General features: G+C 38.6%; 1 protein-coding gene across 1 annotated transcript; it reads left to right on the top strand.

Moving 5' to 3' along the window:
* The first annotated feature begins 474 nt into the window (after nucleotides 1-474).
* LOC145714346 (zinc finger X-linked protein ZXDB-like) lies at nucleotides 475-6,488 on the top strand. The gene has a single exon (XM_081793811.1). It carries the CDS (start codon nucleotides 925-927, stop codon nucleotides 3,436-3,438), a length of 2,514 nt encoding a protein of 837 aa, XP_081649937.1. The 5' UTR covers nucleotides 475-924; the 3' UTR covers nucleotides 3,439-6,488.
* The last annotated feature ends 6,884 nt before the right edge of the window (nucleotides 6,489-13,372 follow it).

Below are 13,372 nucleotides of genomic sequence, written 5' to 3'. Positions count from 1 at the left end.
ATGTGGGAAACTAAGGCAAATGAAAAATTAAATTCCTTTACTGCCTATAGCCCATTGACCAGTCCTTGAAACCCTCAGAGTGACATCCCTCTAGGAGCGCAGTTACCTTGATGATGACACTTTGATAAGGGAAAAATAGAATCTTGACTTAACATTATCCTGACCACCTCCCGGCCGAGGAATCTGTAAGTCTACTTTAACATAAAAAAATTCCTTTGGAAACTTCCTTTCTATCAACTGCCCCAAGATATAGGCTGGCAATCATACTACAAGCTTATGGCCCCATGATTTACATCTGAAGTGTCTCTTGACTGAGGTTTTACTAAACACCAATAAATAGCTTTTTCCTCAAGGTCCTGGAAACTTTCTCCCAGCCTGAAGATAGATTATCAGTTACCTGTCACCACCCCAGTGCAGCTCTTCCTGCCCATTAGTCCTATCCCCGTACTTTAATAAAGTCACTTTTTTGCACCAAAGACATCTTCAAGAATTCTTTATTGGCCATCAGCCCGGAGCACCCCACCATCACCAGAAAACTTCATCACAACCAGCCAGCCACCCAATAAACAAATTTTAACACATGAAAAGTACTTAGTACCATGCTTAGCACTGGGAGGGGCTGGGAGTGTTTATTTTGGTATATACAGTGATGTACGAATTTAAATGGCAGTAAGTAGATTCCTAGGTATTCCAGCACCATTTACCGAATGAACTGTCATTTCCTCATTATCTGGGAAGACCCTGATTGCCTACAAATATTGAATGTAGAACTTATTTATGCACACCAGGCCCTGCCTCTGGACTTTCTGTTCTGTTCCAGAGACCCAGTACCAGAATATTTAAATCACTGTGTCGTTAAACACGTTTTAATATCTGATAGGGCCAGTTTCTGCGCACTGCACATTTTTTTTTCCTTTCAGGAACATGTTCAGGCCCGCGGCAGGGGGCGGGGTCGCTCCTCCTCCTCTGCTCTGGTTCCCGCGGAGCCTCTCGGACGCTGAGATGGAAAGCCCAAGGCTGCTCCCAGCTACCGGGACGCGACAGAGCGAGGGTGCTGGCATCCCCGCGGGCGGCAGCCGGGTCCACGGAGGCCCTGACCCGTGGGCTGGCCAGGTCCCCGCGCGCCGACTCCTGCTGCTCCGGGGCCTCCAAGATGGCGGGCCCGAGAGGGGGTGCGAGGAGGCCCGCGCGGCCTCACGGGGCTCAGGCCCCAGCCCGTTGGCGCCCAGGCCAGATTACGCTGGCGGCGGTGGCGGCAGCGGCGACGGCGATGACCTTTTCCTGGTGCTGCTGGACCCAGTGGGTGGTGATGTGGAGACCTCGGAAGCCCGCCAGGCCTCAGGGCCTGTAGGAAGGGAGGAGGCCCAGTCTGGCCCACAGCTCCAGAAGGGTGAGAGTGGCGGGAACCCACTTGGGCGACCGGCGTTAGGCCCCCACTGCCAGTCTGCGGTCCCCGCCCCACCCCCGGCCCAAGCCCCAACCCCGGTCCCCGCCGCAGGCCTGGGACCAGCCATGGCCTTCGCGAGCACTATCACCATCCACAACCAAAACCTGCTTTTGCGCTTTGAGAATGGTGTCCTCACCCTTGCCACGCCCCCGCCGCCAGCCTGGGAGCCTGGGGTCGCGCCTGCCCCTCAGCCCGGGGGTCTGATGACTCCTCAAGCGGGGATCCCACACGCAGCGCAGCCCAGCGACTGCCCCGAGCTGCCGCCCGACCTCCTGCTGGCCGAACCGGCTGAACCGGTGTCTGCCCCGGCGCCTGAGGAGGAGGCAGAGAGCCAGCTCGCAGCCCAGAGCCCCCGCAGGCCGCTGGGCCCGGGCCCCGGGGTGGTGCTGTACCTGTGTCCCGAGGCCCAGTGCGGACAAACCTTTGCCAAGAAGCACCAGCTGAAGGTGCACCTGCTGACTCACAGCAGCAGCCAGGGCCAGCGGCCCTTCAAGTGCCCCCTGGGCGGCTGCGGCTGGACTTTCACCACCTCCTACAAGCTCAAGAGGCACCTGCAGTCTCACGACAAACTTCGGCCCTTTGGCTGCCCTGCGGAGGGCTGTGGCAAGAGCTTCACCACGGTGTATAACCTTAAGGCACACATGAAGGGCCATGAGCAGGAGAACTCATTCAAGTGCGAGGTGTGCGAGGAGAGCTTCCCTACACAGGCCAAACTCAGCGCCCACCAACGCAGCCATTTCGAGCCCGAGAGGCCCTATCAGTGCGCGTTTTCCGGCTGCAAGAAGACGTTTATCACAGTGAGTGCCCTGTTTTCCCATAACCGTGCCCACTTCAGGGAACAGGAACTCTTCTCCTGCTCTTTTCCTGGATGCAGCAAACAGTACGACAAGGCTTGTCGCCTGAAAATTCACCTGCGGAGCCACACAGGTGAGAGACCTTTCCTTTGTGACTTTGACGGCTGTGGCTGGAACTTCACCAGCATGTCCAAACTCTTAAGGCACAAAAGGAAGCACGATGATGACCGGAGGTTCATGTGTCCTGTGGAAGGCTGTGGGAAATCTTTCACGAGGGCCGAGCACCTGAAAGGCCACAGCATAACCCACCTGGGCACAAAGCCTTTTGTGTGCCCTGTGGAAGGCTGCTGTGCCAGGTTCTCTGCTCGCAGTAGTCTCTACATTCACTCCAAGAAACACTTGCAGGATGTGGACACTTGGAAAAGCCGTTGCCCAGTCTCTACTTGTAATAAACTTTTCACATCCAAGCACAGCATGAAGACCCACATGGCCAAAAGGCACAACCTCAGCCAGGATCTCTTAGCTCAGCTGGAAGCTGCAAATTCTCTTACACCCAGCAGTGAACTTACCAGCCAGGGACAGAGTGATCTCAATGATGCAGAGCTAGTGTCTCTCTTCTCTGATGTGCCTGGCAGTAGTTCTGCTGCAGTGTTGGACACAGCACTGGTGAACTCTGGAATCTTGACTATTGATGTGGCTTCTGTGAGTTCAACTCTGGCAGGGAACCTCCCTGCTAATAATAATAATTCCTTAGGGCAGGCTGTGGACCCTCGGACCTTGATGGCCACCAGTGACCTTCCCCAAAGTCTGGATACCTCTCTCTTTTTTGGAACAACAGCCTCTGGTTTTCAGCAGAGTCCCTTAGATATGGATGATGCCTCAAGTCTAAGTGTGGGGCCATTGGCATCTCTGGGCCCTTTGGCTATGAAAAACTCGAGTCAAGAACCCCAAGCTTTGACGCCCAGCAGCAAGCTAACAGTGGACACAGATGCTCTGACTCCTTCCAGCACCCTTTGTGAAAATAGTGTCTCAGAACTACTGATGCCAACCAAAGCAGAATGGAATGTACATCCTGACTCTGACTTCTTTGGACAGGAGGAAGAAACCCAGTTTGGATTTTCCAATCCAGCAGGAAACCATGGTTCTCAGAAAGAAACAGATCTTATTACAGTGACTGGCAGCTCATTTTTGGTATGAACTATCAATTCCTTGCCACATGGCTTATTTTTGTTAATTACACTCAATTTTAAGGATATTCTGGACTAAATGTTTAAATGCAGCCCTTTCTAACAGGTTTGGAAAGGAACAAATCCCGAGGCTATAAGTTGGGAAATTTAAATTCTGATCTTGACTCTGGAACTGACAAGTTGTGTGACCCTGAGCAAGTCACTTAACCAATCTGAGCCTTAACTTGCTTATTTATAAAATGAGGTGGTTTGAATAGATTATTTCTAAGATTTTTCAACTGTGTATTTTCATGATTTTGTGCTCTTTCTATTGCATGTGCTTCTAATGTAATGAAAATGCATTGAGAGTTAATGATCAAAGAATGTGAACTGGCATTCAACTTTAAAATTTCAATGGAAATTTTACAGAATGTCAGAATATTTCTAAAATCTAGTGATAGAGCTTAAAAAAAGAAACCTAAAAATATGGGTTGGTTCTTTTTACCTCCTCACCCTTCTAGTTTCTTTTTCTCTCTCTTTCTTTTTCTTTCTTTCTTTCTTTCTTTCTTTCTCTCTCTCTCTCTCTCTCTTTTTTTTTTTTTTTATGGAAGGTTATGTTGTGGCAGAGCTTTGATGAGACTCAGACCCAGAAAATTTGACTTTGTGGTGTTGAGTAAGTGGCCTTAAGTAAGTCATTTAGCATCACTAAACCTCAGTTCCCTGCTGTAAAATGGTCATTGTAATGTATACCTACCTGATATGCATTTTAGACTTATTTTTCTATCCCAGGAGTTAGTTTTTGGGGGGAAATGTTCTGTTTTGGCATGCTTTGGTGAATCTTTATCACTTTTCCTGCCCCTCTAGTTCCTTCCTAAAAGAGAAATTAGCATAATCCAATGACATGTGTGCAGGCAGTAAAGGTTTATGAACAATAAGAAGCAGGAAATGGAATATCTTTCTTCCACAGATTCAGAAGGATTTTTCTCTATACAATTCTTATGTAATGTTGCCTCCAGGTCCGTTTGTCTGAATTACAGTATCTTTGCTCTGCATTCAAAGCCAGCCCATGGAGTAAATATATAGAGCCTGTGAATTCCAAGAAAATCTGGGAACAGATCAGAATGACATTTTCTCCCTCTGTGTCCCAGAGAGCAGTTTGCTTGCCTTCTTCCTGAGTTGGAATGAGAGGTTCATTTGCATTTTGAGTAAATATAATCAGTCTTACATGAGTATAGCATTTTAAAGTTTATGCAGCACTTTCACAACTTATATTTGAGCCTCACAATATTGTGAGATAGTTGGGACAAAGTTTTAACTATAATTCGTATTAAAATTTACCTAACTCACATTAAAAGTGAATTTATATACATATATATATATATGTGTATATATATATATGTATATATATATGTATATATATATATCAACTCCCATGTTATTCTTCTGAGTTTCATTTGTTTATAACTACTTTTTCTGTTCTACCTTAATTGATGTCTGTTCCTTTCGGCCAGCTCTACTCTCTCTCCAACCTCTTCTCTAACAAGTGCATATAGTTCCTTGTCATGATCTCCTCTTTTAAAATTTTAATTAGATGGGTCATTTTCATGGTCACCATATCTCAGCCATTCCCCTCATGGCCCGTTTTTCAGTCACAATATTTACTGCAGGTCTGAATGTCTACTAAGAAATTATAGTGTGTTTCTATATAAGTCAAATGATAAGAGGATATTTTTATGTAAGGTTTTTGTGAGACATGTTCTTTTACTTTTCTGTGTTTTTTCACCATGTTGTTCTGCTAGCAAACACTATTAGTTGCCCTGAAACATTCTAACCCAGTACTGCTTGCATGTAGATGTTTGTGGATGACAAGTATAGCACTTTGGCAGTGCACTTTATAATTTGCCACTTTGAAATGCAACTGTATTATCTTTCTGTTTTTGAAATTGGTTGTGCCCATTCAGTGAAAAAGCAAGAAGTATATACATAAATTTGTAATTCAAAGAAGTGGTCAGAGTATGATTGTTTATAACCATTTAACAGTTCTCCCTCAGCACTTTGGAAGGGTTTTAAGCCCATTTTGGCAATGCATTGTCATTAGTTAAGTCCTCTTAAACAGATTTTTCTTCTTTTCCTACAGATAGGAATGTAGAGGCCTGATGTAAACATGCAAGGTGTAGGCATCTGTTAAGATATGTAAACAAAAGAATGTTTTAAAATTATTTCACTTTGTTTCTTTAATCCCTCAATACTCTGTCCCTTTATTAAAAACTATTCTGTGGAATTTTTAAGGACAAATTTTATGTTTCTTGAAGATAAATAATCTTATAATTGTTTGTAGGGTCACACAGTTCCCTTCAATCTGTTTGTTCAAAAGATTACTCTTTTCAATATCATTTTCCCAGCATCATGGTGAAAACGACATGACATTACAGTTAGAAGTACAACTACCAACACAATGGCTATTTCTGTTAGTGTTGGCATAAAGATGCCATTTAAAAAAAATAATGGGACATAATTCAATGTTCTCTCATTTTCTTTACTTGACTCTTCAGTACTTGGTTTATGAAAATTTTGCCAATTGAAAAAACAGTAATAAAATGCTTTTCAGAAAGGTTTACATTTAGGGGACTCTCCAATTGAAAAAAATAGTAACAAAATGCTTTTCAGAGAAGTTTACATCTAGGGGACTCTGTTGAACGTGTTCATCATGAGTTAAAATATGTTAATCTTGACATTTTTACCAATATTTCATTATGGTATTACATAATTGAAAGTCTTTACTAGAAGTGAAACTCCACAGAATATGAGGATCACTTTTCTTTTTGGATTAAGTCGTCATATTCACATCCAGGAAAAATAAGAGAAGAATTTGGTATAATGGTATTATTTATGACTATTCCTTGATTCCAGATAAAATATTGATTAACTCCCTTTTTGGGAATACTCATAATCCCTTAGTAATTATTGATACCAAACAGATCCACTTGATGCTCACTCAAAGTAAGTGATAATTAAAATATAAGGCTGAGCTGAAATTTGTGTGTATATATAGCTTTTGAACAAAGGATTTTCTTAGCAATTTTTTAAAAAAATAAAATGTGTGGGGAACTTATAGAACAGATTAAGCTCTGTGTCAAAACACAACTACATCTAAAAAGCAAAGCACATGCTACAAATGAATTTTTATATTTGTCAAATCTCTATTGACAGGGCCTTTGGTAACAGTTTTTAAACTGGGGATCTCATTGTATATTTCAAGTTTACTTACTGACTACATACAACATACAAGGTAGAGTACTAGGAATATTGATAAGAGGAGTAAAATGTAAGCCACATCTTAATTTTGGAGAGGGCGTAAGAACTCACATAATAAACATGTCACAACTAAACAATACCAGGAAACATCCTTTCAGACACCAAATTAATGGCTTGGAGGAAAAGAAGGGGCAGTAGCTATGCTTTAATGGATGGTTAGATTTAGTTATGTTGAGAAGAGAGTAGATGAATTCTAGCCAGGGAGAAAAACCCAGGAAAGAATGTGAAATGAAATAGGCTACACAACACTGGGAAAGACCATCTAGTTGACATGCAGGGCTTATGTTTGGTAAGTTCTGGGTAGTAGGGTTAGACTACCAGTATGGAGCCTAACTCTAAGAGCTGTGAAATCAGTCATAGCAGATAGGACTTTATTCTGGACATGGTTTAGAGCCAGTGAAGATATTTAAGAAGGGAAGTCAAATGATAAACATATAGAAAGTTTAATATAGTAGAAATATACAATGTGGATTTGATGGGGGGATATAAGATCATGTAAGAGTTTATTGTAAAATAATTTCAGGGTGCTGTGATAAGGACTTGGAAGTGGAATCATGGCAGGAAGTGAGAGATATTGGAGATATTTCCAAGTTGAGGTAACAGATATAACTTGGTGACTCACTGAATATATGAGACATCAATCAGAAAAAGAAAGCAAGAGCAGAAGTGACTCTAAGGATTTCTTGGAGGCTGTAAAAATTACATTTTATTAGTCATGAATGAGAAGGGTTGAAATCTTTCAGGAGTACATATGAAAAGATGATTAGGGCATGTTTAATTCATGAAGAAGTGAGAGATCATAGTTACTTACTATACTGTAAACTGTACATATTGTGGATTATGCACAGTATTAGGCAGTGGGGGTCATTTCATTTTCCTTGGCTCCTTCAAATATTCTCAGATTCACATTTAATGTTTATATTTTTGTTTGCCATTGAGTATTTACAGGCCTCTTCAACTTTGCATCAAAATGAGCCTCTTCAATTCTGCATCAAAATGAGCATACTGTCTTCACTACTTTGGATATTTAACACATATTTTATGTGGTATTTAGTAATATAATAAATAATTTCTCCATAATTTAGGAGATGCTGTTTAGTCATCGATTTTGATAACTCCTCAATAGAAACCTTGTTAGATTAAGTTTTACCTGTATTGTTCTCAGATTGCAAGAGACAGGGCTAGGATTATCTAAAACTAACATTGACTGATATGGTGTGAGAACTCAGTCACAAGAATCATATTCTCTGTTATCCATATACCCTAACATAGGTTGTCCTTTTTATTGTTACCCTTACCACTAATGGTGATAACTCAGAAGGAATGGGGTCCAAGGAAAAAGTGAGAGTAAATAAGTAGCACAAATAACTACTCGGTGATTACATTTTTTGATGGTGAATTTTCTATCATACATTTTCAACAGAACACTTCATTTCATTCTAGTTTTCTATTGATATTTATGGACCTGGAAGACACGTTTCTGTCACTTGGCCCATGAAAAATAATCCAGTATTTTAAACTAAACAGACAATGACTCTTTTTTTTCTTTTTACATAACATCACTTTTTAAAATATTTTATTTCTATGATTAAAAGTAAGCCTCCACAAGTCTCCTACCACCAGACACATTGATCACATTTTGTTGTATTTCTTTGATCCATGTTTATTGTTTTCAACATAAATATTAATAAAGGTAAATAAGAAAAGGAGAGAATAAATAAGACATTTAAAAAATAATTGTGGGGCACCTGTGTGGCTCAGTTGGTTAAATGTCTGACTATTGATTTTGGCTCAGGTTGTGATCTCACAGCTCTTGGGAACAAGCCTGCATCGGACTCTGCGCTGATGGCATGGAGCCTACTTGGGATTCTCTTTTCCCCTCTCTCTGCTCCTCCCCTGCTCGCATGCATGTGTACACTCTCTCTTTAAAAAAAAAATTAGTTGAGGGACGCCTGGGTTAGTTGGTTAACTGGCAAATTTAGGCTCAGGTCATGATCTCCTGGTTCATGTGTTCAAGCCTCGGATACGGCTCTGTGCTGACAGCACAGAGCCTGGAGCTTGCTATGGGTTCTGTGTCTCCCTCTCTTCCTACCTCTCCTCTGCTTATGCTGTCTCTCTAAATAAACATTAAAAAATTTTAAAAAGAAAAAAAAATTAGTTGAAATAATCCTTACTACAGAGAGTAGTCGATGATTCTTAAGAACACTAATAAGGTGTGAATCTCTTAGTAATATCTCTATTTGTTACCAGCTTATTAAGCATCTGACAATTATTGAGTGCTTATTTTGTGTGAAACACTATGAATTATAACACAAAAGTATACTTAATTCATTCAAACAAGTATTTTTGAGCACATATTTGACAAATTCTGTCCTTGTGCTCACACACATTATGTTATAGACAAAAAAATTAAAAAATAATCGAGCTCTAAATGGTTACATTTTGGAATAATACGGATTTAAATAGAATAGCAGTTGTCATTCCCAGAGTATGGGTTATAGTGATGACCAAAAACTCAAAGCACTGATTATCAAAAGCTATTTCGAGAAATTCTAAGAATCTAAAATTTAATCTGGGATGCAGCAATTAGAGTAAACTATCCTAAATTAAAATTTACACAGAATTTTGAATGGTAGCTTAAATAAAAATCCTTTGGGAAATAAATTTTTAATTTTGCTTTATTTTTAGTTATTCTAGATTAGAATCCTGGATGTGGGAAGTGTTCACACACACATAAACACACACTCATACACACATACACACATACATTCATACATACATATATATCTGAAAGTGATATTTTGAAACTATATAAGATGTATATTTTCAAATGAGAAAACTAGCATGTAAATAGTATTAAGCTAAATAAAATTTCCTCATATTAGACACAAAAGAAAACAATATTCTGAAACAAAAAATCCACAGGCTTTAATTAGAAATTAATTGTTTCTTTGGGATAAAATAAAAAATTTATTAATATTTATCAGGACCTATTTCCCTTTCCCATTTATGCTGCAGTAAGTCTGAGATTCCATTATGCTGGATGTGGAAGAAAGTAGCTGGTCACATGTCTGTTTATGAGGAAATCAACCTAAATAGTGAGCTGAAATGGAAATTCCACAGGCAATGACTCAGTGAATAGAGCAGCAGTTTATTCTAGGCTAGTTCCAATTTTAGGATATGTGCTGCTGGATGGAATGAGTATTTTTTTTTCCTCTCAATGAATGTTGGCATTCTAGTTAATGCCAAACTTAGCACTTGGTGTTTCTAAGAAATTCAACATTTTTCTTCATAATGCTACCTTATGTTTCTGTGCTTCTTAGAGCCAATTATTACTTTATTGTTAATTATCAAAAGTATCAATAAGAATTGTATCAGATGCCCTGATATACTAAGAGATAAAAGAGATAAGTCATATATTTTATTGTCTCACTTCTCAAAGTGTTCTTGATTAGGTAAAACTTGTTTTTCTCTATTTGTTATTTAAGGACTTTCCTGCTTGGGTATGTTACTGTTGTTTATGTACTTAGAAAGCAATAGGACTTGGGAACATTGTTAAAATAAGTGATTATAATTATAACGAGAAATTTGGCTCTGTTGAAAATGCAGAAATCTAGGCTAGCTCTACTATTTTCCTGGATAACAGAGTTTATGGGAAGGAATGCAGGAAATTCATCAGGGAAAAAAAAGAAATTCATTTTGTTACTAAATCAGATTTTGTACTTAATAATTTTGCTGATTAATCTAGCATATTTTAGAGCATATTATAGTCCATTTAGAAGACTATCTACAACGCTGAGACTTTAGATGAGACCCTAAAAATTTGGTTGACTTTTATTAAATTCAAATTTGATAATAGGCATTGGATAGTCCTTTTCACTGCTTAGATCTACTGAGTATTGTAAAAACTCATTGCATAGGATTTTTTTTTTTTTGCATAGTGATTCTGATTGCCCTTCAAGATCTTAGATCTCTTTTGGGGCAAAAATACTTCAAAGATAAAATGGTACCTGGATTTACAAAAATCATTGAAGATTCATCCCAAAATGGGAATGAGAAAATAAAATTGAAACAACAACAGAGAAAGAGGTTAATTTTGTTCTATAGCCAAGTGTTTTGGCTTTTCCAAGTGTCTTTGATTGACAGTATCTGGATAAAAGCACAATGGCAATTTTAGAATATGCCCAGTATTTTACAATATAAGTTAGTCATATGAAAATTTCAAATAGATGTTATTGCAACATTGGTCATCTGTCTAATACCATCTGGCTTTCAGAAGTTTCATGAAGATAGTAAAAGTGAAAAGTTTTCCAAATTTAGGTCCTGCCTCTGAAATGTCCAAATGTGCTCAAACTAGGTTCCATTGATTATTTCATATGACAGATAATTTTGGTAGTTGGTGCTTTTAACTATTTCTACTTCAAATATTCTTTGAAGTGTATTATTAGTTTTTAGGGAGTTCAGTTTTATGGAGTTTTTTTGAAAATTATATATTGAATACTAACTTTTTATCAGATATGTCATTTGCAAATATCTTCTCCCATGCCATAGGTTGCATTTTAGTTTAGGCGATTGTTGCCTTCCCTTTACAGAAGGTTGTTATCTTGACAAAGTCCCAGTAGTTTATATTTACGTTTGCTTCCCTTGCCTCAGGAGACATAAAAAGAAGTTGCTATGGCCTATATAAAGCAAGTTATTGCCTGGGTTCTCTTCTAGAATTTTTATGATTTAAGGTTTCACATTTTAGGTTTTAATCCATTTTCAATTTTTTTGTGTGTATTGTGTAAGAAAGTGGTCCAATTTCATTCTTTTGTATGTTGCTGTCATTTTCCCAACAACATTTGTTGAAGAGACCTTTTCTAATTGGATATTCTTATCTGATTTATTGAAGATTAATTGACCATATAGGTATGGGTTTATTTCTGGATTTTCTGCTCTTTTTCTTTGATCTATGTGTCTGTTTTTGTGCTAGTACCATATTGTTTTGATCACGAAGCTTTGTAATATAACTTGAAGTTCAGAATTGTGATGCCTGTAGCTTTACTTTTCTTTTTAAAGGTTGCTTTGGCTACTCAGGGTCTTTTGTAATTCCATACAAATTTAAAATTATTTGTTCTAGGTCTCTGAAAAATGCTGTTGGTATTTTGATAGGAATTGCATTAAAAGTTTATATTGCTTTGGGTAGTATAGACATTTTAACAATATTTGTTCTTCCAATCCATGAGCATGGGATGTCTTTCCATTCCTGTGTTTCATCTTCAATTTCTTTCATCAGTGTTTTACAATTTTCAAAGTACAGGATTTTCACATCTTTGGTTAGGTTATTCCTAAGTGTCTTATTATTTTTGTGCAATTCTAAATGGGATTGATTCCTTAATTTCTCTATCTGATGCTTCATTAGTGGTGTATAGAAATGAAACAGATTTCTGTATGTTGATTTTGTACCCAGCAAGTTTACTGAATTCAGTTTATCAGTTCTAGCACTTTTTTGATGGTGTCTTTCATGTGTTCCATTTAGAGTGTCATGTCATTTGCAAATACTGAAAATTTGACTTATTCCTTACCAACTTTGCCTTTTATTTCTTTTTGTTGTCTGATTGCTGAGGCTAGGACTTACTGTATTATGTTAAATAAAAGTGGTGAGAGTAGACATCCCTGTCTTGTTCCTTACTGTAGGGGACAGAATGTCAGTTTTTCCCCATTGAGAATGATATTAGCTGTGGGTTTTCCATATATGGCTTTTATCATGGTGAGATCTGTTCCTTCTAACCCTACTCTGCTGAGGGTTTTTAACATGAATGGAGGTTGTACTTTGTCAAATAGGTTTTCTGCATCTATTGAAATGATCATATGGTTCTTATCCTTTCCTTTATTAATGTGGTATAGAATGTTGATTGATTTGAAGATACTGAACCATGCTTCTAGGCCAGGAATAAATCCTACTTGATTGTGATGAATGATTTTTTTTAATGTGTTGTTGGCTTAGGTTTGCTAGTATGTTATTGAGAATGTTTGCATCTATGTTCTTAAGGGATGCAGAGAGAACCTATAGTTCTCTTTTTTAGTGGTGTGTTTATCTGGTTTTGGTATCAGGGTAATGCTGGCCTCATAGAATGAATTTGTAAATTTTTCTTCCTTTTCAATTTTTTGGAATAGTTTGACATGAAAGGGTATTAACTCTTTCTTAAATGTTTAGTAGAATTCACCTCTGAACCATCTTGCCCTGGTTTTTTGTTTCTTGGGAGCTTTTTTGACTATTGATTCAATTTATTTCCTGGCTATCAGTCTGTTCAAGGTTTCTATTTTTTCATGTTTCAGTTTTGATGGTTTATATATTTCTAGGAATTTATCCATTTCTTCCAGGTTGTCTAATTTGTTGGCGTGTATTTTGTCATAATATTATCTTATAATTATTTTATTTCTGTAGTGTCAGTTATTATTTATCCTCTCTCATTTGTGATTTTATTTATTTGGGTCTTTTTTTTTTTTAATTTTTTTTAATGTTTATTTACTATTGAGAGACAGAGGGACACAGGGTGTGAGCAGGGGAGGAGCAGAGAGAGAGAGAGACACAGGATCTGAAGCAGGCTCCAGGCTCTGAGCTGTCAGCCCAGAGCCCGACGTGGGGCTCGAACTCACAAACTGTGAGT

This window comes from Panthera onca, chromosome X (assembly GCF_046562875.1).
Source record: "Panthera onca isolate mPanOnc1 chromosome X, mPanOnc1 haplotype 2, whole genome shotgun sequence".
In the NCBI taxonomy this organism is placed as follows: Eukaryota; Metazoa; Chordata; class Mammalia; order Carnivora; family Felidae; genus Panthera; species Panthera onca.
This window is presented reverse-complemented; position numbering and strand designations above follow the sequence as displayed.

Coding starts and splice junctions, on each gene's coding strand:
- LOC145714346 (XM_081793811.1), top strand. CDS start 925: ATGTTCAGGCCCGCGGCAGGGGGCGGGGTCGCTCCTCCTCCTCTGCTC.